This window comes from Penicillium griseofulvum (genome assembly GCF_001561935.1).
Source record: "Penicillium griseofulvum strain PG3 chromosome Unknown contig_6, whole genome shotgun sequence".
NCBI lineage: Eukaryota > Fungi > Ascomycota > Eurotiomycetes > Eurotiales > Aspergillaceae > Penicillium > Penicillium griseofulvum.
Window position 1 is genome coordinate 1071285 of NW_024467419.1, and position 24321 is coordinate 1095605.

Sequence of the window (24321 nt, forward strand, 5' to 3'; positions counted from 1 at the left end):
TTTGGTCAGCCATTCTCAACTGCCCGAACGCATCCGCCATCCGCCATCAGACATCCAATGTAGTCCAGCCACTTACAGTACAGTGTACTTATCATTGTATCGCTTATTGCACGGTTGTAAGCCTCACCTCGAGAATTGTATACATGTCAACTCTAGCTATTCCTCATTCCCAACTCTTATAGAAAAGGTCATCGGAGAAGCGATGTATGTATACTAAGTAAATACTTGTCCATAAGGATCACAGGCCACTCTGCACGATCAGTTTCTACCCGCATCTGTGGTCCAGATTCAAAGGAAATTCGACTTGATTGAGAGCCAGGAATTGTTGGTCAGCAAAAATGCCATGTTCCTTGCGCATTGCCGAAGACTTGTCAGTAAAGAATATAATTTCGTGTAATTCCATGTATTTTATCATTGTCACTCATAGTGATGTATAGCCGGAACCAGATATTAAGTGGTAAAATCCAAGCTATGGTACAACTGTGATCAAAATCAGGAACAATTAAGTATTGAAAAGAAGAGAGAGATCATGTGACCTTATCGATAAGTCAACCCGGAAAGGGCAGAGGCGGTCACGTGTCGCACTTTAGCGAGCGCCCGCACCACAATTGGGTCAGTAGCATCACCGCGATCCACGATTTACGACAACCACTCAACGCCAACCGACCCCCGTCAGCGCATCTCCATCCGTCAAGATGCGTACTTACGACGACTCCTTCAGCGGCCAGAAGATCTACCCTGGCAAGGTGCGTTTGCAATTCCAGTCGTCGCCTTTGGGAGGAATTTGTGTGCGAGGGAACAACGGCATCGCGGATTCGACATTCACACTTCGATATCTCAATACCGTCACAATTGTCGCTCTCCGTCTTAGCCGAACCGCCGCACATAAATTCCGCCGTGTTTTTATTGCTACTCGAAGCTAATCTTTGATGTTGAATGTTTTAGGGCAAGCTGTTCGTCCGTGGCGACAGCAAGATCTTCCGCTTCCAGCGTGGAAAGTCCGAGTCCCTTTTCCTCCAGCGCAAGAACCCCCGCCGCATCGCATGGACTGTTCTCTTCCGTCGCCAGCACCGCAAGGGTATCTCTGAGGTCGGTCGCCCCTCCCCTTGGATTATTGTTAGATCGTGTGGAGGGACAAAAGGCCGAATTGATTGGTCACGCCAACCATGAGACGGAGCAAGAGGAGGAATTATCACGTCACCACTATGATTCAGATGAAATGATGGAAAAATGCGACTGCAGATTACTGACCGGGTTATCTTTTGGATATATAGGAGGTCGCCAAGAAGCGCACCCGCCGTGTTGTCAAGGCCCAGCGTGCTATCGTTGGTGCTTCCCTCGATGTGATCAAGGAGCGCCGCTCCCAGCGCCCCGAGGCCCGTGAGGCTGCTCGCAAGCAGGCCATCAAGGACGCCAAGGAGAAGAAGGCTGCTTCCGCCAGCGCCAAGAAGGCCGAGAAGGCCAAGATCGCCGCCTCCAAGGGCGGTGCCCAGCGCATCCAGAGCAAGCAGGGTGCTAAGGGTTCTGCCCCCAAGGTCGCCGCCAAGTCCCGCTAAATTTCTTTATGAAATAGTTGGGAATGGAGGTGTTCGGAAAGGAGCAGCGCTGTGATGGTTGCGATATGATGGAACTTACGGGCACTGGAGCTGGAGTACTGTCTGAGGACTGGCCTTGGGCCTTGACCTTGTTTCTGGAAATACTTTATGCAATACAATTTCATGCAGAAAAATGGGAACAAAGGAATCAAAAAATGAATCCCCATGCGAGTATTAAACACTATGTCCTCCAACCTCCAGCAATGGAACGTCTCTTGCTTTTTCCCCTTGGGATTCATGTTCACCAGGTCTCTTATGAGTGGTTGGATATGTGTCTCTGGCGGATCTTGCCAATGAAGTAGTCCAGATTCAGCCTCTGATCTAGAAATGAATTTCATGTTTCGATTTGTTATAACCTTTTGACGTTAAATATACAAGGCGAAACAGCCACTCACTTTGTACATCCTGCTTCGAGCATTTTCAACAAGCGCATTTTCATGCTGGCTAGAGACAAAAGTCAAAATGGCCTGACCTTTAAACCGGAGGTTTTATTTTAAGACCAGAGGATAATCTACCAAGTTGAATAATAAAGATATATAATTGTCATGTTTCCTGCACATCTATACTTAAGACCATCTAGGTCCCCATCCCCGCAATGCATTGATTTCAACTCCCAAAGCAGAGACAATACAAACAACATCAGTGGTGTTACAAGCTAAGATGGGGATCGCCGCAATAGCAGAAGCACCATCATGATCACGATTGGTAGATCAAGCACCTCCCCTAGGACTCACACAGTGTGCAATTGAGTTGCCGAAAGAGAGGGTGGATGCAAAATCCTACAAATGCTCCAGCTGCCCCTCGCCATATATCGAGAAGCCATGCTAATCACAATAGATTAGGGCCAGATGCAGCTCCGCTCACTCAAATGCAACAATCCCATGCTTTGCGCAAGTTTCTGTGGACATTGACGCCTCACCGAAGCCTTGCGGGACTAACGAACCAAATGACCTAAACGCCATACCAAACCGGTGTGAACCAGGAGGGAAAAAAACACATGGATCAATAACGCTCAGTAATAATGGGCCATCTCGAGACCAGCGCGCTTGAAACCACACTTGACATAGAACCCCTCATTGACTTCAGAGCAATCAAGAATGCTCTGTAAACGTCAAGTTAGTAATGAACAGTAACTAGAGCCATAGCCAAGATAAAAACACATACCTTATAGCAGCCAACCTTGGCAGCAACGTAATCCAAAGCCTGGATAATTCTCAAGCCGAGCTTCTTGCCTTGCTGGTTCTTCTCAACGGCAATGTCCTCAATGTGTCCAACCATACCGAGCGAGTGAATGAACTTCCGCTCAACGATCAAGCTACCCGTTCCGACGACTTGGTCCGCTCCATCACAGACGACGAGCATGTAGTACTCATCATTGCGCGAGGTGATCCAATCGTACCGCTGGTTCCATGCCTCCTCGGTGATATCGCCAACAGTTGTCAACACGCGCAAAACATCCAGGTAGCCGCGGTGGTAGTCTGAGCGGCGCATGGGCCGGATTGTGTAGTCTGTTGGTAGGAGGGAGATCACTTCGGGGGAGATGAGGTTGGAGGGGAAGAGGGGGCCGTCGGTGAGGGTATCGGTTTCGGCATCCACTGGGGTGACTGTCGAGCTCATGATTGGCTTTGTAGCCTCTGGCATTGTAGTGCTTGAAAGGGCGGGTGCGGTCATTTTTATGGGAGTTGGGGAGTGTTGAAGAGATTGAGGGTTGAGGACGGCTTATCAGGGGCCGGGGGTCGCAAAGAAGATCGGCGGTCTTGGATTTGAGTAAGTTAATTTGTTTGAAACTTTGATATCTAATTGAGGAGAGATATAAGTGTTGTGATGAAAAATAAGAAGTTTTTCCAAGAGAAGTACTTGACTTTTGAAGGGTTCAGGTACAGCTGAGACACCGCCACTAAGGGGGGGCTTTTTTCTATTAATACTTCCCCCATACCAAGGGACGAGTGGATTCTTTTGTTTCTTGTTATTTTTACTATGATCTGCTTATTTTTATATTGGAAAATTCCCAAGATTATTGAAATGTACATATTAAAATAACACGGAGATTCCGATTCACTAGCGTTCTTGATAAGGGTTTGCGATCGAAGATGCTATTTATATCTCCAAAAGAATAGTCGGCCACATAAGCTTGCGATGTCTTTTTAGTAGTCTTTTTAGCGGTCTTTTCTGATACCATTCTTTCTTATAGATCGACGGCAAAAAAAAAGGGCACGAAAAGTTTTTGTGCAAATGACTTTTCTATGTATAACCTTTGAAAAGATCAAAAAAAAAGGTAGGATCTACATAAGAAAACCTGAATATCCTAACACAGGTGATTAAACATAAAGATTCTTTTCATTGTACATATCCTATCGGAGTGGTCTATAATGTCACAGGACAGCATTGCTGTTCATTTACTTCAACTCCTTGGGAGCCAGCATCAGCTCGGGGCGGACGTATTGGTCGAACTCCTCTGAGCTGAGAGCCTTGAGCTCCATAGCGCTCTCCTTCAGAGTAAGGTTCTTCTTGTGAGCGTTCTTAGCCACCTTGGAGGCCATATCGTAACCAATGATGGGGTTCAGGCAAGTCACGAGCATCAGACTATCATACAGTTAGAATTTGCCATCAAAAGTAAGGGGGAATTTAAGCACATACCTCTCGTTGAGAAGGGAGTTGATACGTCCCTCGTTAGCCTCCAGACCCTCAACCAGGTGGGTACGGAAGCTGTTCATGCCATCGGAGAGGATGCGCACGCTGTGGAGAAGGTTGGAGATCATCACGGGCTTGAAGACGTTGAGCTCGAACTGGCCGTTCATGCCACCAATGGTAGCAGCGACGTGGTTACCCATAACCTGAGCACAAACCATGGTGAGCGACTCGCATTGGGTGGGGTTGACCTTTCCGGGCATGATAGAAGAACCGGGCTCGTTCTCGGGCAGGCTCAGCTCGCCCAGACCGCAGCGGGGGCCGGATCCAAGGTAGCGCACATCCTGGGCGATCTTGAACAGGGAAGCGGCCAGGGTGTTCAGGGAGCCGGAGGCCTCGATGATGGAATCGTGGGCAGCCAGAACCTCGAACTTGTTGGGGGCAGTCTTGAACTCGGTGCCGGTCAGCTTGCTGATCTCGGCAGCGACGGCCTCATCGAAACCCTTGAAGGTGTTGAGACCAGTACCGACAGCGGTACCACCCTGAGCCAAGAAGCGCAGGTGGGGGAGAGTGGCCTCCACACGCTCGATGTTACGGTCGAGCTGGGCAACGTAGCCAGAGAACTCCTGGCCAAGAGTAAGGGGAGTGGCGTCCTGCAAGTGGGTACGGCCAATCTTGATAATGTGCTCGAACTTGTCGACCTTCACCTGGAGGGCGTCACGGAGGGCCTTGAGGGAAGGCAGAAGGGACTGCTCGAGCTCGACAACGGCAGCGATGTGCATAACGGTGGGGAAGGAGTCGTTGGAGGAGGCGGACATGTTAACGTGGTCGTTGGGGTGGACGGGCTTCTTGGAGCCCATGGTGCCACCCAGGATCTCAATGGCACGGTTGGAGATGACCTCGTTAGAGTTCATGTTGGACTGGGTGCCGGAACCAGTCTGCCAGACGACCAAAGGGAAGTGGTCCAGAAGCTTGCCATCAGCAACCTCAGCGGCGGCCTGCTTGATAGCCTCACCAATCTTGGGGTCTTTTGGAAGTCAATAACCTGACGGTATCTAGTTTTCGCAAGAGCTGCACATACCAAGGCCGTACTTCATGTTCACTTCAGCAGCAGCACCCTTCAGGATACCGAAAGCCTTGACCACGGGGGCAGGCATGCGGTCCTGGGGCTGATTGATGTCGAAGTTGCCCAGGGAGCTGAATCCATCAGCCCTTATTCTCTTTTCCATTGTAACGTATCGATTTGAGGGGAGATCTTACCGCTGGGTCTGCGCACCCCAGTACTTGTCTCCAGGGACCTATTGAGAAAACAATTAGCCATGTGTGGCACCATTGCATCAAGATATTCACTCACCTGGATTTCACCAAAGGCATCGCTCTCAGTACGAGCGTCAACAGACTAGATCACATCAGTTCTGTATTCATCCACTGTCTCGAAACAGCATACCATTCTGACGGTAGTTCCAAATGCTCGCTTGTTGGAGAAAGTGTTCAAGGATTGAAGGCGGGGGAACTGAGCGGATTGACGGGTATTAGAGCTCAGAGACCGGGTAGCAAAGGGCGACAAAAGGCTGCGAGCTGCGGGGGTGGCTCTGGCCGCATGTGTCAGGGTGGCCATAGAGCGCACCGCGGCTCGGGAGGAAGTGGGATTCATTATATGACAATTGGGCTTGCTGTACCAAAGAGGGTATACAAAGGCTCACACCAAGCTTCTGGAGCTTCTATGGGAAGTGAAATTGAGGATTAGTCTCCTTAAAAGTAAAAGTCGCAAATTTGAGGTCAGCTCGACTCTCCGAGTCCCCAGCCGAAATTTCCCGGTATCGGTAGGACAAAAGGGAGACAATTTTTCAGTAGTGAGACCTGTAATATTTAGTAATATTTGGTAATATTTGGTTTTGTATACTCCGTTATGGTATTTATTTATTTACAGGTTGAACCCTCATCCCTTGAGGTGCCGCTTCATTATCGCAATCACCTTCTCGTTATATCGCCGACCTCCCTCCAGAATTCCATCCAGTACAGCGACCAAATGTGGAGCACCTGAAATTCGATCTACCTCTACAGGCACTCCAGCAGCTTGAAGCTTGGCTGCATATGCTTCTCCTTCGTCGCGCAGCGGATCCAATTCCGCCGTAGTCACCAACGCAGGGGCCAAGTTCTGGAAGTTGGGTGCGAGGATGGGCGATATCTTCCAATCCTAACAAAATGAGCATCACAGTTGAATTATCTCATATCTAAACTTACCTCGTTAGACTCCGCCGGTCGAGGAACTCCTAGAAATTGTCGGTGGAAATATGCCATGCGCGCTGCTGGTAGCGCTGGCGCAAATTCCATCTCCCGATATGATTCATAGGGACAACCTTCGCGGTCAAACTCGCCCTCGGGAGTGAAGACACGGTGTAAGTCCGTCACTGGCACGGTTAGGATTTGCAAGCACAGAGGAATGCTTGCATCACGACACAGATGGCCGATGACGGCCGAAATCTGGCCTCCCGCTGATGCGCCGCCCACTGCAAACCTATCTAGGTCTAGATTGAACTCAGTCGCTTTGTGGGAGCGAATCTAGCCGTTGCCTCATCAGCTATTAGTTCTCATCTAAGGTCTTAGTCAAGGGGATTACTACCCAATTGAAAGCAGTCCAACAATCATTCACAGGAATAGGATACTTATACTCCGGGGCCAAGCGGTAGTCCACGTCAAATGCGACCAAGTACCCGTCAAGACCATGGACAACTCGCTTACAGAAATCGTGGTCTTGGGCTAGTCCACCAAACACCCACCCACCACCATGGAAATTAACATAGGCCGCTCTCCTCTTTGGCTGACCCTGGGTGTCAAGCTGTGGCGCTGGTTCAAATATACGTATGGTGATTTCACCACCATCGACAGGGCATTTCTGTTCCGTGATGCGGAAAATATCAGGGCCAGGAGCTCGGCCATAGGAAATAGTATAACGGGCAGGGTGCTTGCGAAACTCTTCGATCGGGACCTCGTGTGTATGCAGTCGCCCAGCATTGAATGCATTATAGTATGCGACGTAGATTGGGTCATACCGAGGGAGCAGCTCCGGGGGGATGCTGTTGTGAAGTGGCTGGGCGATGATCGGGTGCTGAAACTTGTGCAAAGCAGAGTCACCGGCTGCTATAGTTTGAGTGGCCATGTTCGTGACGAAAAATGGACACTGTCTGCCCTATGTGATGGATAGGTTTAAAAAAAAGTAGGTTAATTTGGTGGTCTGGAACTATCGAAGTTCATGTAGTACAAATCTCTGGGGGGTATCATCTGGATACATATGCACCAACTTCGGTGTATATTCTTCGGGTGAGTAGGCACATAAGGTCAGTGTCGGGGTATTCCTATATCTCGGTAGGAGATAAGCTGAGTGGTTGTGTAGCATAATATCGAGTCTAAGCATCTTTTATCCTCAACTGCAAATCAACCTCAAAGGATGGAGTAAGGGAGGAGCTTGAACAAAATTTGACAATTTATGACTAGTTCAACAGATTCCCATGGTATCCTTCGATGCTTTTGTCCTGTTTGAGTACATTTGCTGTGTACGTATAATTGGAGACAGATGAAGTACATCATACATACAATAAAGAACTGTAACTAGACTTTTCCACGTTGGAATATTAACAAAGACATTAAAAATATGCATCTAGAAAGCCAAAAAGAATAATAGGAAACAATACGAGTCATAGGTAAATGTTGTAGAAGAGATGTCATTTTACCTTGATATATATCTCTCAGCCCTTTATATATCGCTATGTAGCCCCCCCTCTCCCAAGCATTCCCAACACCACGACGAGCCATCATCAACTTTCTTCTAATGAAGTGTTACACGCCAAAAAACTCATATTTATCCTATTGGAAATAAAGTGCATAATGTGTGTCAGCAGACCTCTGATGACGTTTCATGCTGATCTTTAGACTTCAGGGAGATCAATAACGTCTCTCAACGTTGCTCAACAACCAGCACATGGCTAGAACCAGAAGGCTATTGACGGCTATCTCTTCCTTTGAATCCAAAAAAGATGAAGGCATTCCATTTTTACGTTTCTTGCACCCCGGAATCCGCAACTAAGCGGGACTTCCCGCGGGGCAAAAAGACGGCGATATCGGTTGACTCAGCGGCCAATTTTAATCTTTGCTTCCAAGGTTACTTATACTCGCCGCGGTCTCGCCACAAATTGCCTAAAAGTGATACCAGCAATCCCAATTGCAATTTCTCTACACCAAAATGAGCAAAGTCGATACCCGTCTTAATGTTTCCCCAGTGCCCCCGGACGAGATCTTCGCCCTGAACGGCGCCTACGCCGTTGATCCCCACCCGCAGAAAGTTAGCTTGGGCGTGGGTGTCTACCGAACAGACGATGGAAAGCCATGGCCCCTTCCCGTCGTGCAAAAGGCCGAGAAGGCGCTGGTGGTAGAAGACGACGCTTTCCGCCACGAATACACTGCGATCGAGGGTGATGTGCCTTTCCTTGGAATCGCACGGGATCTGATGTTTGGATTCGAGGGCAAACAAAGCGAAGAAGATGCCAAGGCACGCATTGGTTCCGTGCAGACCGTCGCCGGTACCGGCGCCAACCACCTTGGCGCTCTCTTCCTTGCCCACCACATGAAACCCGGCAACGTGTGGCTGTCCAACCCGTCCTGGGCCAACCACCAGACCATTTGGGAGCTGGCCGGCGTGCCCCGCAAGACATACCCGTACTACCATGCCGCGACCCGGTCCTTCGACTTCGAGGGCATGATGTCCACCCTCGAGTCCGAGGCACAGGAGGGCGATGTTGTGCTGCTGCACGCTTGCGCGCACAACCCCACCGGCCTGGATCCCAACAAGGAGCAGTGGGTTGCCCTCGCTGACCTTTGCGAGCGCAAGAAGCTCTTCCCCTTCTTTGATTCAGCCTACCAGGGCTTCGCCTCGGGTTCCGTCGAGGAGGACGCCTGGGCCGTCCGCTACTTCTTCAATAACAAGCCGGACATGGAGATGTGTGTGGCACAGAGCTTCTCCAAGAACTTCGGCCTGTACGGCCAGCGCGTTGGTGCTTTCCACTACTGTACCAACCGCGCTTCAGTCTCCCTGCGCGACATCGTCGTGAACAACCTATGCCACCTGATCCGTGGCGAGTTCTCCATGGGTCCGCGTGTTGGTTGCACCATCGTCAAGAAGGTCCTCAACAGTGAGGAGCTTACTGCCGACTGGCACGAGGACTTGAAGGTCATGAGCTCGCGCATCAAGGCCATGCGTAAGGCTCTGTACAATGAACTGGTCCGTCTGCAGACCCCCGGCACTTGGGAGCACATTATCCAGCAGGTAAGCTATTCGGATTTTACTATATGTGTAACGTTGTGCTAATTCTTTTCTTAGAACGGCATGTTCTCCTACACCGGTCTTACACCCAAGCAAGTCTACGCCTTGAAGGACAAGTACCACATTTACCTTCTTAAGTCAGGCCGAGCATCTATCAGCGGCCGTAAGGACCCCCAAACATAGATACCCATAAACACGAGCTGACATTGTGTACAGTGAGCCAAAAGAACGTCGCCTACGTTGCACAGGCGATTGACGATGTCGTTCGCAACGAGAACTAAATTCGAAACGAGTCCGAACTGGATTTGTTTTGAAATTTTCATTTTGCGTAGGCTGCCTCCATATGCATTTTGGTCTTCAAAACGGGCCGGCTTTTTGTTTGCAGATTATTGACTTTGCATCTGGCGTGCCATCTGATTTACGACTCACGATAGAAATACAACTAGAATATAAGGACATGTGGAATTGACGCTGACAATGACCGCTTCTGAGGCCAGAAACGGCTGCCTTTCCACCTGTAACTTTGTCTAGCCCTCGCCTGCTGCCCTATACTACTACCATTCTTACAATGGTTTATCAATTACGGGATTTGTAATACTAGTAAGTCCAATACATATGTAAATTCAAACATGTCATAGATTTACTAGCAATTTGAGGCTTAAAAGTAATAAACTTTTGTTTAGTACTAGAAGATTACAATACAGTAATAAATTATTATGAAAGAACAAGAATACTGGATCTTTTCAGATACCATTCTGTTTAGATATATAGGGGAATACTCTATTCTCCAGGAATTGTTCTCATACGTCTGCCGGAGAAAGATTGATTGATTGTAGATTGAGAGCCAGCCGTACTTGACGTCCAGCTCTGTGCCAGCAGTTTCCGCATGGACACCATCATTGTCTAATAGTTCGAAAAGTCGAGCGCTTCGACCCACGGCACCTTCAACTCTCCGACAGCTTTGAGCTTAGGGTAGACGGATAGGGCTGATGATATGAGGGCGACGTCCGGGACTTTATCGTAAGCAACGCATGTTGATATTCTGGGCCTCTAGGGCCGCTCCAACTCTTGGTCCATTTTGACCCTTGGATGCCGAGCGTTGTGGTAATCCATGCTAACACCTCGAGACCCTGCTGCATCAGGACTTCCTTTACCGAACTTGCCGACAGATGCATAGCCTGTACTTCGACTAATACATGGATTCCCCCATCAGGATGCAACAAACCACCGTCGACAATTGCTTTTTGTATTGAGCCCCACCGATATGCAGATTTAGATGATACTGCATAATATCTCACTTCAAGTCGGTCGGCAGTAACAGATAGATTGCGTAGAGCAAATTCACGAAGCTCGTGTTTATCTTTGCTTCATGCGTTCGCCCTATGACTTTGGAATCGAACGGGTTCTTTTCTCTTTGTTGATTTGAGTTACTGATTCCGCGCAAAAAGCGTCTACACAGTGAGCTATCTCCAGTGAAGGAAACTGATAGAAGAAACTTGGTCAGCGCCGGAAAAACCTCCTAACAGGAGGGTTGCCGACATACCATGTACATTTCGAAATGCTTCGATGAACAGTCCATCAAGGGCTAGTTCTGAAGGATGACAGGGGAAACACGAGACAGGTATCTTAGGTCTGTCTGGTGGGTGTTTCGATGAACCGCCTGTTCTGGGCTAATTCTGAAGGATGTCGGAGGAAACACGACACAACATGAGATAAGTATGTTATTGGGAGCTTAATCAAGGTGATGAAGTGTAGGGGGAGGAAGAAGAAAGGAAGAGGGAGAAGGTAAATGAAGCAAAAGGTGAGGAAGACCCATCACTAATTAGGCAGGTGCTCAAATGCGGCAGTAACTAACTACATGCCGTTATATGAGAGGCTCTAACTGGCACTAATCATAGCCGAATTTACTCTACTTATAAGGAAACAAGAATAGTCGGCCGTATAATCGGCCTTGTGATATCTTTTCAGTCGTCTTTTCAATCGTCTTTTCAGTCGTCTTCTCAGATATCTTTCTGTGCAAATATGTACCTTGATTGATGAAATACTAATACTACACCGATCCTATTCTTTATAAAGAACCTCGACCAGAGCAGATCACAAGGAGATTACAAAACCCGGCTCTGGAGAGCAGGGAAACACATAATACTGGAGGTTTCACGGCGCTGCCGAGTTCCATTGGAGAAAAGAAACCATTTGGCGATTCCAAAGTCAAGGGGTGAGCGCATGAAGCAAAGATAAACACGAGCTTCGTGAATTTGTTGTATACAATCTGTGTGCTGGTGGTCGACCTATCCACTACTCCTCCCGGAGATCATAGGATAGAGACATCTTATGGTCTACCCACCCCCCGATCGGCTGAAAGATACAACCAGCATTCTGACCGATATATCAACCCGATACCTGACAGACCCAAGATAACTGTCTCGTGTTTCCCCTGCCATCATTCAGAGCTTGTTTTGGGGCTCCCTGTATCACATGGCATGTGGGTCCCTCCCTGCCGCATTAGGCAGGTGCATGTAAATTAGATCCCACCTGTATTTTGTAGTTTCTTCTTCTACACACCTCTCGTCATAATACAATTTTACACATTGTATTTTCGTCAATTTGATCTATTCTCCATCGAGTAGATCCATCATTCTTACCAGAGCTAGCCCTTGATGGGCTGTTCCTCGAAACACCCACGAACAGGCCCTGCATCCCGCCCAGTATGGATCAGCCGACTGGTAGCAAGCGTCGGTTGTCCTATGATCTGCGAACGTCCAAGCCTGGTCATAGCCTGCCCCCTAGGAAGCAACCGCTGAATGTTCCGTTACAAGAGCTGTCGGGATGAAATTCGGCTTCAAAAATTGGGAGCCAGTTGTTACCACCAGCGTGGATAGATCAGGCGTGACGAAGTCAATACAGAGGGTATGGAAGGGGATCGGTGGTGCCAGCATCGGCTGAAGTGAGCCATAAGGCTTATGTCTGGGTACCGCGTTTTTCCTACATTCGTCGCACTGATCGATGTACGCACGAAGCTTCTTGGCACCTCTGTGTACGACATAACCTCTGTATTGACTTCGTCACAGGACTGCCCCGAACGAAGAAAGGTTTTGACGCAGTAGCGATTTACACCTGTAAATCCACGAAGCGTCTTGGTTCCACACCAGGAAAAAAGACGTGGAAGGGATACGACTGGGCAGCCGCGATCCTACAAGATCTGCAAAAAGGCGACTGGGGAGTGCCAGTGGTCTGGATTTCCGACAGGGACAAGAGATTTGTTGAGGGTTTCTGGAAGGGACTGTTCACAGCGTTACGGACCAAAGTGATGTATACCGCGGCATATCACCCGTCAGCGGACGGACAATCGGAACGGTCGAATCAGACCGCGGAAATCTGGCTTCGCCATTGGCAAAATCTTCACCAAGACACAGACTGGGATGACGGACTTGCCCCTATGCAAGCATCTCTTAACGCGTCAACTAACGTCTCCACTGGCGAGTCTCCACACAAAATTATGTATGGCATCGCCTTACGTATGCCATGGAATCTCTTGCGTGATGCATTTGTTGGATCACCACAAGCCAACCGTCAGGACGCGGATGAATGCGCCAAGTATGCCGCGATGGTGATGAAACGGCAATACGATAACCGACATAAACCAATTTTTTTCAACGTGGGAGATTATGTCTACCTACGCCTTGCCCGAGGAGCAGAACCTGGTTATGTCCTCCCATCACGTACAGTGCGTTGCTTCATGTCGACTCGGAAGCCCTCATTTCCTATTGCATCCATTCCCAGCAGGAGTTTGGCGGTTAAGTCGTCGACCAGGTGTGCCTCGACTGAAATCTTCGCTGTATTGTGCTCGCCAAAGAAGAATGAAGCGCAGAAGAAATCCATCAAGCTCTTCATCGACGCTGCAAACGGGGATCGTTTCAGACTATGCACGCGGGTCCAGGCTGCTGCTCTTCGTGAAAACTGGAACACGCTTAAGTCTGGAAGGGTTAGTAGATGGGCTGGTTAGGTGAAACTGGAGGATGAATTTCGCCTTCTTATGTTTCAGACAGCCTTTATTCTTAGTCACAGCTGGAGATGAATTATTTGCCAGTTTTTATCAATCCATATTCTCTATGTAGTCTGGCCCATTTCAACCTTGAAGACCAAGGAACGGTCTGAACGGCGAGCGGAACTTTGAGAAAGTCTAGTAAAGTTTCGTTGCTACATACAAGGTCTACTCAGATAGACTAGATCAAGTCAATGAGGCTGCATTAGGAAAATAACGTACTGTACATATAACAGTAAACACGAAACATGAGGAAAATGAGGAAAAGTCGCACGTTCGTAAGAATCCTATGGTTTGTCCTAGGTGAAGAGACACGCCAACCACAAGGTAAAGCTATACTGGAGAAAGTCGTAGACGCTGGACAAGGGGGACAAAGGTAGGGTAGGGATGTCAAGGGATTGCGAAGCAATGATAAGAGCAGAATAGATCATCAGAGGGCTATTCAGAGAGGCACTTCGTTGAAGTCACCTTCAGTCTCTTTACCTTTGCCCTTTACATCTCCGGTGGTTGCTGACTCGGAATCATCCTCGGGCCTGTGCTGTGGAAGGGTTTGCTCTTTGTCTGTCTCCTTATCGCTCCCTGCGACTTCAGCTTCAGGCTCCTCGCTCTTCTCTTCTGGAGTAGATGTCACTTCTGCCTCGCCATTCCGTGTAGATTCATTTGCATCTTCAGCTTCATCCTTGGGCGGGGGCGGAGGGGGTGGGAGGTCGTCTTCGTCATCTTGTGATCCAACCTCCTGTGTCTGCGCCTGCGCCTGGGGTTGGCTACTCGTCTCACCTCCAGGGAATGGGGTCAGAGGGGGCTCCTCGGGCACCGGCTCTTGTGCAGGGCTCCGTTGGGGCTGAGTGCTAGGTCTTCCCTGGTTGGCAGTTGCAGACGAAATAGTAGAAGTAGTACGCTGATGGGACGAGCCGTGGATCACGCCGAGTTGACGGGCTTTGGGGTCTGCGTTGAGATAGTAGCCACGCACACCAGCAATGGTTCCCTCTGTCTCACAAGCATCCACCCACTCCGGCACCACGACAGGAATGTTCATCTCCACAGCCTTCTCCCACTGCGCGCCCCGTCCTTCCGTGCAGACGAAGTGAGTGGTATCGATACGGACTGTGTCAATCATCTTGCCTCCAATACGGTCCAATGCAGCACCCAGAGCCTCCTTCTGCTGCGGATCGAGGATGCCCGTTGTGACAGTGATACCGGACAGGTCGGTCATCTTGTGTGTACGACACGTCAGCTTCTCCGACTGGTAGGTGCCTGCGGTGGTCCGCAGGACCAGATGGAAGGAGTACTCGGAGTGAATCGCCAGACCGCTGATTTTTGTGCTACGTGTCTCGAGCGGGCGGGGTATGGAGCCGGCCTTGGAGCCATTGCGGTAGAGGGAGAGTGATTTCAGGGATGCAGTGGCTAGGTCGATTGGGTCCCACTCGAGGACGAGCGAGGTTTGGGTTGCATTTCGCAGGCGCAGAACTGGTGGCGACGGGGCCTTGACACCGTAGGTATTTAGGATTCGCTTCTGGAGGGATTGGAAGGCAGATGCGCTCGCTGCTTCAGCCGCATGGTTGCGCGAAACGGTGATATCAACAATGCTGCCTGAGCTAATGTTGTTTGGAAGAAGAACTGAGGGGAATTCAATCTGCGCGCAAAATTTGTTAGTAACATAATTGCTAGTAAGATGTGTTTGCTATTCCGTAGAATTGCAAGTCGATGCCTGCGGAGTAGGGAGCAGGCGACCAGGGGGTTGAGCTTACGAGTCGATTGTCTTGAGTAAGGAGCACCGCGACACCGGCGTCAACCTTGCCAACTGTTAGGGAAACCAACATATCGAGAATGGAAGGGGGAGTTTAGGATAAGTGGTGGTGGTTGTCGAGTTCTTAGCCTAGACCGGGTCGTTGATTCCGCCAGATCGGCATTTAGCGAGATCCCGTAACGGGAAGCTAAGATACTCGGGCTTTCTATATTTACTTCTATACCTCGGAGAACATTGAACAATTATTTCCAAATTGAAGGGTATAATGAATGAAATGGATACTTGAGATTATTCAAATCTCAAATGCAAATTAATTTCCCCTAAACGCCATAACAATGTCGCCCAGATAATATACAGCAACAGTCCAACAGTTGACTGCTAGTATGATACAAGATGTGATAATATACATTGAATCTCACGGGTCGCATGATGTGCCCAACTTGCCCAGGCTTTAGCTTTCGAGTGTGGCTCATTGAGAATCATCATTTCCGTGTTGACTCATGATTCAGAAGCAAGGATAATAGATGCTGTGCATCCTTCTGGATCCCCTCGAAGTCTTGTGTCACACAAGGTGGCTGGATGTAGATCTCAATGGTTCCTGTCAATTTTTTCCCTCTTGAAGGAGACTCAGAAACTAGGGGTTTCCCCAGCTTATCCAATCCTTGCTGCTTCAAAGCCTGCTCGAAAGCAATTCGCACTCGGCGCCCGCACCAGGAGCGAACCACCCGCTTGCTTTGCTGAATCTGTGACACCGAAACCCGCCACCATAATGTTTTCCTTTCACGATGTGCGCAGAGATCGACGATTTTGGGCCGGATCGGATGTGTAGGGGAATTCAGATAGCGTGCAGCAACTGGAGGAGTGTTGCATTTGGACCAATACCGGAGCACCATGCTGTTTGTAGATGTGACAAACTTTGTCGCCATGATGAAAGAGGATTATCGGTGGTTGTAAGGGTATGCTGGTTTGGACTGTGAAGTATAAGGAGAGTCGTAGCACATTGATATCATGTCGGATTGAACGCCACAAGGTTTATTAAACTGAGCCGGTGAGGGTCTATGGACACTTCAGAGAATTGGAGGTTCAGGATATCGGTTCAGAGAAATATTATCGAGTCATCAGAAAGCATCACAAATGTATTGTGAAATGTACCTGGGAGGCGTTGGATCTTCGGAGATTGCGTGAATAAAGTTGTCTCGTGCTTGTCAGGAGGGCTGTACGGAGGGCAAAACAGCTGTAATTGAAATGAGTATTCAAACTCTAGCTGATCCAACGGCACCTATGATCGCAAGACCTCGGAGAATTCCTTGAAGCTCAACCTTGGGAAGCTATCTGACATTGTGTCGCCTCATCTTTTTTCTGCCAATCAAATAAGGCGGTCAAACCCCCAAAATCAGGCAGAAAGGCAGAAATTTCTTACCGGGGCAAAATCGCTGACGCCACTGGGCAGCCAGTGCCTGATTACATAACATAAAAGATTTGAATACAAGAGCACAGAACCCCCACCTCCTTCTTTCTTCAACTCTCACTTCCCTAATCAACATCGATTAGGACTCTTCAGATCTTCGTTGATCTTAGGAAAAAAACTTACCACAGAGAGAATCGACCCAGGTGAAGGTCGCATTATTACAATATGCCCAAGAACAAGGGAAAGGTAAGCGCGCAAAAACCCCTCCTCATGGTGATAATTTCCTCGCCACGTCCACCGTTTCCCACTCGAGGGTAGCCACCTGCTCCTCGAGCTGGTGACTTTTTGGACTCGTGGAAGGATTTTGATCTTGGGAAACACCAATATTACTCCATGTGACACATATTGACAATCAACTATAGGGCGGTAAGAACCGTCGTCGCGGAAAGAACGAGAACGACAATGAGAAGCGTGAGCTCGTCTTCAAGGAGGAGGGCCAAGAGTACGCTCAAGTCGTGAAGATGCTGGGTAACGGTCGTCTGGAGGCACTTTGCTTCGATGGCGAGAAGCGTCTCGCCCACATTCGTGGCAAGCTTCGCAAGAAGGTCTGGATCAACCAGGGTGATATCATTCTCCTCTCGCTCCGTGACTACCAGGACGAGAAAGGTGATGTTATCATGAAGTACACCGCCGACGAGGCCCGTTCTCTGAAGGCCTACGGCGAGCTTCCCGAGCACGCCAAGATCAACGAGACCGATACCTACGGCGGTGAAGGCCTGGACGACAACGTCGAGTTCGACGAGGACCGCGACAGCGAGGACGAGAAGGAGATCGATGTCGACGAGCTCTAAGCTCATCCCCTGCTACTCCCTAGAGTTCGATGCTCTGCCCTGCAAGAATACCCCGGATACATCTTTCCTCAGTATTCTCCATGTTCGCCAAATCCCTCTCCTCATACTCGCTGCCGTTGGCACAGTGCCGTCGCTCATCTGCTCCGAAAACTTGCCTCTGACTACTTGCCACGCGAGGCATTTTCGATATCCGATTCCCTCTGTACATTCGTTCGAACGGACTAAGAGCATCAATCACCACAGCCTACGACGCTGCTTCTCACCTCGGCTTGCATGAGGATAGGGACACTCTCCCTCAGTGCTGGCGCTACTGCGACAACTTTCCCGGGCTTGAAGCCATCGAACAGAGGACCTTCGGTGTTTGTCCATTGGCGATTTTGGATCTCCATGGTGGATTGATCCTCGATTCCATCTTCGTCTTTTTTGCAAATATCTTGGGATCATGACAGAGACTAAAATGATTGCTACGCACACATTATGAACCTGTGTGCTTGTTTTCTTCCTGCATTGCATTGCATGCGGTGTGTTCACTCTGCTCAGCCTCGACTTGCTTTTCTTTTCGTTCTTTTATGATAGAGTCATGAAATGGGCCACGAGAATTGAAAATATCATTTTTAGAAGCAGACATGCTTTCTTTGTAGACCAATCCGAAGAAGTAATTAGACAAATTAAGCTGAGAAGTGATTATCATAACTAAACTTCATATCTCAGACCATCTTTTGTGTAGGCCAGGTATATTCGATGTGTTTAGGTACAATTTCTATTAACTACTCTATGTATGTCTTTCTGCAGAAATGTAAATCAGATCAAGAATCCAAACTACCCTTCCCGTTGGTCGATCCCTCTACACATTGCCCACCCCCAAACATAGCCTTCGCCGCAGCCTGCCAAACAGTCTCTCGTTCCACATAATTATCCAGCGTATAGAACAGCCGACATTCAGCAGCTTCATAAACAAACTGCAGCGGAGTCTCACTATCCTCCGGGTCATACTCATTCCGCAAATTCAAATTCCCACTCCACTGAAGCGAGGCTGTCGTACTCGGGCTGGACTCATTGAATGCCTTCCACTCGGCAGGGGTCAAGAGTGGAGATCCACTGTTGACAGAGTCTCTAATCAGTCCATTCGCTTGCTCAATATATCCGTTGATATAGTTGACCCCGAGCGACTGGCCGCCCTTGACACCGCCAACACCCTGCATAGGCGCCTTTCGTGGACGGCCGCCGAATGTGATGGTCCGGACGCCCTGGCGTTTCATCAGCTTGACGAAGAACGCGCAAGTCGAGACACAGTCGCCGTCCGTGATCTGTTAGGGTTAGTTTGTCTGTTGTTTTCTGTGAAAAGGGTTGACTTACTATGGCGATGTCCTCCGCCGAGAAGGGTGATTTGCTTGGGTTCAATGGAACGGGCCCGTAACCGTTGATTGGGAACACCTTTGTAGATGTGGAGGTGTAGTTGAAGTTGGCTAGTAGACTGGAGGCAGAGCTTCCTAGAACTTTGTGTGGCCCGTAGAGATCTTCCCACGAGCTGAAGCTGGTTTTCTGGTCTGGTCGCACCATCTGTCGATATGCGAATACATTGCTTGTGTCTGTGTTGTTGTCGCGTGAGTATGCCTTTGTGAGGAATTTGGCTGCTTCGTGGGCTCGAAACCGAGTTGCTGTGTATGGGGCAACTTCGGGGAAGAGGATGCGGGATAGGTCGATGCCAATAGATATGTATCCGCCGGGGTTGGAGGAGAGGTCAATTAAGAGGTTCTTCTTTCCGCCTTCGGTGCTATTTTGCAAGAAGTCAGTCGCGATCTTAGCGACCTCTGCTGCGCTGGACGAGAAGGTGGGCAGAAAGATGATTGATGTGTCCTCCAGCCCTGATAAGTTGGAGTAATATCCAGCAATTGAATTCGCTGAGTTGCGCCAGCTAGTGGTGGGAAATCCTGGTAGGTCGGAGGAGGCTTCCTCGGCGCCGGATGGGCTGGTCGAAGCCGTAGATAAGTCTCGAGGAAGACACGCTATGTTGTAGAGATGCGTGCCGTTATCGTAAGAAAAGAACTTTTCGTTCGGTGTGGCTGTTTTCTGAATTGTCTTTTCAGTGCCATTGCCAAACTTGAGGGATAGCTGAGCGCCGTCAGTCCAGTCTCCAATGGAAGCCCATATTCCATTCACACTGATAGGAGTATTGGTGACACTGCGGGCTGGCGCGGGGAATACTCGATTGTACCTGCAACAGTTAGTGTTATTCGAAGCCGTAGCTGCAGAATAGTACCTACTGTGCGTCGCGATCCTGGAGGTTCTGGTCATTGGCATATGATTCAAGGTATGTAGCCACATCAGTGTCGTTGATGGCCACCAGAGGCGAGACGGCGTCTGGGTTGACCTTTTGTAGTTTTGCATCACCTGGCTTGTTAGTTCGAATTTTCGGTACAGATATTGAACTGGACATACCTAAAGCGTACACCTGGGGAAGTGCGAGTCCATCTGTTGAGATCGATACTAAAGGCATATCGATTTGATACTTGAAGATTGACTGCGAGCATAGCTGGAAGGCCAAGTGACCATCATGAGCCGTTTTGATAAGGTGGTTAATTTCCAAGTCCATCTCAAATTGGCTGGTATAGCTGTTGCTCCGGGCCTTGGCCATGATTGTGTCGATTTCACCCATGATATCCGTTGAAGGCATTGTATACCCCGATGGGGGATCTAGTAATACAAGCAAGTTAGCCAAGTAAGGACATTCTTCTTCAAATAGATATGACCTACTCTTCAAAATATCGATAGTTGACTGGAACTCGAGGATCTTGCGAACCTGAATCAGGAAATCAACGGCGCGGTCTGACTCAAATGGCATAGATAGCAAACACCGATGTGCCAGATCATGGGGTACGATTGCATTTCCTGCGACCGTTAGTTACTGATCGATTGATTATTTCGAGTTCATAAAGTACTTTTGTCTTGATTGGCGTCATCAACCAACTTGCTAATTTGAGCACATGGCTCAACATCTCGTATACTTCGGGCAGCACCAACAACAGCCACCAAAGCGATTGGAGTCAACACATTCTTGAGATGCATGGTGATATGTTGAGAACATCAGGAGACTGTCATAATATTTCCGACGTCAAAGGGACCCATTAATATCTCCACTATTTCTCAGGGGCCCTTGCTTCGGCTGTTGACTGGGGACTGACTGGGGCTGTTCTGTTTTTAGGTAGCTGATCTGCATCAACGCCAAGACGAGAAGAGTCCTGGGGGTACGCAAGTAGACCAGGTTCAAATTAATTTAAGAGTCTAGATCCCGGATGTCTCGGCTGTGTTTTTATTTGTTCTTTTCTCTGATTTGGGCAAAAACATGAAGATGTGATGGGATGATGTTGGTTGTATTTGTTACACATTACCACATCGACATAGCTCTTTCGTGAACCCTCGAATATGCTAATTTAATTTGCACCAAAAGTCATCAATTCATTAATGCACTAGAAACTTCAGGCTGAATCCTCCATTAATCAAATACGCTTTTCTGGAAGAAAGCAACGATCTTACGTGCAGCGTCTTTGCCTACTAGCGGATCCAGCTGCTCGACTTCCATGTTGGCGATCTCTCTAATATTGTCTGTTTCGAGGATCAGCCGCTCTAGAGCTTGGGGGGTAACACCCGGAACAGCTCGCAGCATGTCTTGTGGAAGAAGATTGAATGTACGGTGCTCAATCCCAGCCGCAGCCATGACGTCGGCAGAGCCAGACGAATTAGTTATATCAATATCAAGGCCTAGCTGAACTGCGCGGAGTGGATCTGGCTCCTGGGCGTTCTTTTTGAGCTCTGCAAAGATCTCAGCTGTCTGGTAAGGGGATGAGGACCAGACGATCTTTAGGCGTGGGAAGGCGAGAGTGAGGAGCACAAGTAGATGCTGGGCGGATTTTGGATTAGATGGGTTGGCAAGTGAGCTGCTGGTAGTGCTGGTCGCAGTGCCGGAAGATGAGAAACCATAGTCTGTCATAAACGTGGGCCCTGTGGGAACGGAGGCGAACGCGTCAAAGGTAAAAGATTTGTTTTGATCAAACTCGATCAGTAGTAACGGGCTCTTGTAGTACTGGAGCATCGTCTCGGCCTGGTTATAGAGGCGGCCGTTCTTGAGAGAGGTTATGAGATCACGGATCGATTTCCTTTCGACACAAATGTCTGGAGTGAGGATGTAGTCACCCACGGTGAGCTGGCAGGGAATCACGATCATGTTGTTTCCATGTAATAGAGACGGTAAGGCACTTCGGAATTCGCGCACATCGACTACAACCCGAGGAGGGGATGCTGTAGCTGCCAGTCTTCCTCCTCCAGCAATACGAGTATTAACTGTCCGGAGGAATTGCTCCTGGGGATCTTCATCCTTTTTGTCATGAGTCAAGGTGACTGCCATATTCTGCAAATCAAGTTAGCTAGCAATTTGTAGTGTGTAGATGAGTATCTTACCCCCTTCTCTTTGATCAGCTTTGTGAATGAGTCTTTCTCTCGCCGGACAGCACTCAGATACCGCTGTTCCTCGACAGAGCCACCATAATACATGAAGTAAACCTTCACGTTTCGCCCCAAATGGGAACTGCGATATACCTCAACCCTTCGAATGAATGCAGGATCGGGTTCGTACATGATAATGTATCGTGGACGCACTTCCTCGAGTATATGCTCATCCATATCACCGTCGTAGGGATGTATCATAACCAGATCGTTCATATCATACAATTCGTAGAAATCTTCCATATCCTCCAGTTCATCGACAATAACCTCCTCTTTCTGCATTTCTTCTACCTCGGTAGGCTCAATCTCGCTTAGCAAACTCACGACCTGACTAGGCAATTCAACATCGGTTTGGACACTGCTATTTGGCACGCGACCTGCAGCCGAGGTAACTGCCCCACCGCCTCGCACTCGACGACGTTTGTTTGGGGGAGGCCGTCCTTGATGCGCGCCCTGGGCTGCTGATGACTCTGAAGGTTTTCCAGGTTTGTCATCTTCTCCTGACTGGGACAAATTCTTGTTAACATTTGAGAGAGACCTCTTCCAATTGAGGTAGTCTCGCAGCCGACGCCGCATCATAAGCTCCGCAGAAGGTTTGTCCTCGCTCGGATCATCATCTTCTTTAGAATCGGATACTTGGGCAATTTTAGAATGCATAGTGCCAACGTACTCGCGAAGCTGGCGGCATACTCGTTGATCACTACACATAATCAATATGGTGTTATTTGATTGATCCATTCTCACGGGATGGAGGTAAGCATCATGTTCGATTTCTGCAAGGACCTCTGATAGGACACTCCACTTTGGGAGTTCCTCTAAAACCGGGTGCAACTCAGAAGAAAATGTAGTTGAAGATGAAAGGCGGTTGAGTTCGTTGGTCAATTTGCCTTCGTAAGCTCGGGATTTGGCTGTCTGGAAAAGGACATGGGCCGCATCAAGGAAAAGCCACGGAGAGTAATTATGTTTGTTGGATCCGGGAGGTGGAGCATGCGCAGACACGATGGTATCAAGGTACTTGACAAAAGATACCGCATCGTAGCTGAGTAAAGCACTGCGGAGCTGTTAGCATAAGGAAATGGAGAGAAGCTCGGGAGACAGACTGAAGGACTCCTCGTAGGTCTGTCAGATCGCTGACGATTTGTCTCGTCCTGAAGCTCACACGATGCCAGATTGGGTCTAGTTGACGTCTGATAATCATATCAAAATTCTTGTGCAGAGCACTGTCCAACGTCCACTCTTCCATATCCAGCCCGGTGTTGCTCTTCCTGAGCTCAGTGATACTGATCTCTACACATTCCAGGACAGCATTCTGGATTTCCCTCATTTTGTCGCTCATAGGAACTTCCAGCTCTATCACCTCTGCCTTGCGATTTCCTTCTAGAGACTCGGCAACAGAAATATGGAATCTAGGCCACAGTGATGCCTTGCGCAGGAAAAGGTTCCGCAGCATATTAGCTAACGGGGCAAAGCCTGTAGTAAATGGCTCCGGGGAATCTGAGAATGCTTTCAAGAAGCCACGCTTGTTCGATTGTCGGTATACCCGGACAATAAATGCTTCGAGGGACGTTGCCATAACCTTATCAGCATGTAAGATGACCATCCCAGTTACTTTCTCGGGATCCAGAAGTTCTAGCGAGATCAGCGAGCGTCTGAGCCATCATACTAGACATACATACTCGATAGCAAGTCCACTACCAGTATTCTGGATGTCACACTCAGAATACCCCCTTCAGCATACATTCTCTCTCTGGCAATTTGTCAATACGCTGCAAGCGACATGGCAGAGCTGAGAAACCCACCGCATCGGCACCGTAGCTTTCTCGGTATTGATCACTTTCAACCCCCTAGCAAGAGGGGACTTGCTAGTAGCATAATGCTCCGCCAGTGCTGATTTCAGGATCCATCAGTTTCTAAAACCAGCGTTCGACCTGGGAGGTAAACCAATCCACATACCCTCGCCGATCCATTCATTCTCGCGTTCATCTGCGCCCACCACCAGGACTAGATTGTTTCCCGCTGCATCGTAAAAATGGAGCAGATTTGTTATTAGGTGTAGAAGGCCCAGGCCTCGTGCAAGGATAACTAGCTCATCTTCGGCGCGTAGTTCGGTGAAGAGTTCCTGCTGGTATTGCTTGATGGGTGTTAGCAGTAACCCTGTGCAGATTTATAGGGAACTTACCAGCGGCAGAGACAGCTTCACCGGCACATTGGACCGTTCTGGAGGCATTTGGAG

At 48.9% G+C, this 24321-nt stretch overlaps 10 protein-coding genes across 10 annotated transcripts; 4 read left to right on the forward strand and 6 right to left on the reverse strand.

Moving 5' to 3' along the window:
* Positions 1-695: 695 nt before the first annotated feature.
* PGRI_075140 (60S ribosomal eL24 domain-containing protein) lies at positions 696-1556 on the forward strand (the record flags this gene model as incomplete). The annotated part of the gene is made up of 3 exons (XM_040795228.1): positions 696-899; positions 946-1089; positions 1275-1556. The coding sequence occupies 3 exons, from the start codon at positions 696-698 to the stop codon at positions 1554-1556; spliced, it is 630 nt and encodes a 209-aa protein (XP_040652905.1).
* Positions 1557-2607: 1051 nt separating this feature from the next.
* Positions 2608-3266, reverse strand: gup1 (glucosamine 6-phosphate N-acetyltransferase; the record flags this gene model as incomplete). The annotated part of the gene is made up of 2 exons (XM_040795229.1): positions 2608-2697; positions 2760-3266. The coding sequence occupies 2 exons, from the start codon at positions 3264-3266 to the stop codon at positions 2608-2610; spliced, it is 597 nt and encodes a 198-aa protein (XP_040652906.1).
* A 725-nt stretch (positions 3267-3991) lies between these two features.
* On the reverse strand, positions 3992-5877 carry PGRI_075160 (class II fumarate hydratase; the record flags this gene model as incomplete). The annotated part of the gene is made up of 6 exons (XM_040795230.1): positions 3992-4178; positions 4233-5250; positions 5305-5420; positions 5484-5521; positions 5578-5622; positions 5671-5877. 6 exons carry the CDS (start codon positions 5875-5877, stop codon positions 3992-3994), a joined length of 1611 nt encoding a protein of 536 aa, XP_040652907.1.
* Positions 5878-6162: 285 nt separating this feature from the next.
* On the reverse strand, positions 6163-7383 carry PGRI_075170 (alpha/beta hydrolase; the record flags this gene model as incomplete). The annotated part of the gene is made up of 3 exons (XM_040795231.1): positions 6163-6420; positions 6468-6785; positions 6844-7383. The coding sequence occupies 3 exons, from the start codon at positions 7381-7383 to the stop codon at positions 6163-6165; spliced, it is 1116 nt and encodes a 371-aa protein (XP_040652908.1).
* Positions 7384-8463: 1080 nt separating this feature from the next.
* Positions 8464-9821, forward strand: PGRI_075180 (putative aspartate transaminase; the record flags this gene model as incomplete). Its single annotated transcript, XM_040795232.1, has 3 exons — positions 8464-9543; positions 9598-9703; positions 9757-9821. The coding sequence occupies 3 exons, from the start codon at positions 8464-8466 to the stop codon at positions 9819-9821; spliced, it is 1251 nt and encodes a 416-aa protein (XP_040652909.1).
* A 2722-nt stretch (positions 9822-12543) lies between these two features.
* PGRI_075190 (Integrase, catalytic core) lies at positions 12544-13543 on the forward strand (the record flags this gene model as incomplete). The annotated part of the gene is made up of 2 exons (XM_040795233.1): positions 12544-12574; positions 12645-13543. The coding sequence occupies 2 exons, from the start codon at positions 12544-12546 to the stop codon at positions 13541-13543; spliced, it is 930 nt and encodes a 309-aa protein (XP_040652910.1).
* Positions 13544-14024: 481 nt separating this feature from the next.
* PGRI_075200 (putative chitin biosynthesis protein (Chs5)) lies at positions 14025-15402 on the reverse strand (the record flags this gene model as incomplete). The annotated part of the gene is made up of 2 exons (XM_040795234.1): positions 14025-15215; positions 15331-15402. 2 exons carry the CDS (start codon positions 15400-15402, stop codon positions 14025-14027), a joined length of 1263 nt encoding a protein of 420 aa, XP_040652911.1.
* A 1560-nt stretch (positions 15403-16962) lies between these two features.
* PGRI_075210 (translation initiation complex factor eIF1A) lies at positions 16963-17588 on the forward strand (the record flags this gene model as incomplete). The annotated part of the gene is made up of 2 exons (XM_040795235.1): positions 16963-16983; positions 17160-17588. The coding sequence occupies 2 exons, from the start codon at positions 16963-16965 to the stop codon at positions 17586-17588; spliced, it is 450 nt and encodes a 149-aa protein (XP_040652912.1).
* An 806-nt stretch (positions 17589-18394) lies between these two features.
* PGRI_075220 (uncharacterized protein) lies at positions 18395-20654 on the reverse strand (the record flags this gene model as incomplete). Its single annotated transcript, XM_040795236.1, has 6 exons — positions 18395-18895; positions 18945-19803; positions 19853-19979; positions 20028-20282; positions 20343-20477; positions 20528-20654. The coding sequence occupies 6 exons, from the start codon at positions 20652-20654 to the stop codon at positions 18395-18397; spliced, it is 2004 nt and encodes a 667-aa protein (XP_040652913.1).
* Positions 20655-21081: 427 nt separating this feature from the next.
* On the reverse strand, positions 21082-24315 carry PGRI_075230 (ssDNA endodeoxyribonuclease RAD1; the record flags this gene model as incomplete). The annotated part of the gene is made up of 7 exons (XM_040795237.1): positions 21082-21993; positions 22044-23139; positions 23189-23717; positions 23765-23835; positions 23888-23975; positions 24042-24219; positions 24268-24315. The coding sequence occupies 7 exons, from the start codon at positions 24313-24315 to the stop codon at positions 21082-21084; spliced, it is 2922 nt and encodes a 973-aa protein (XP_040652914.1).
* Positions 24316-24321: the final 6 nt, after the last annotated feature.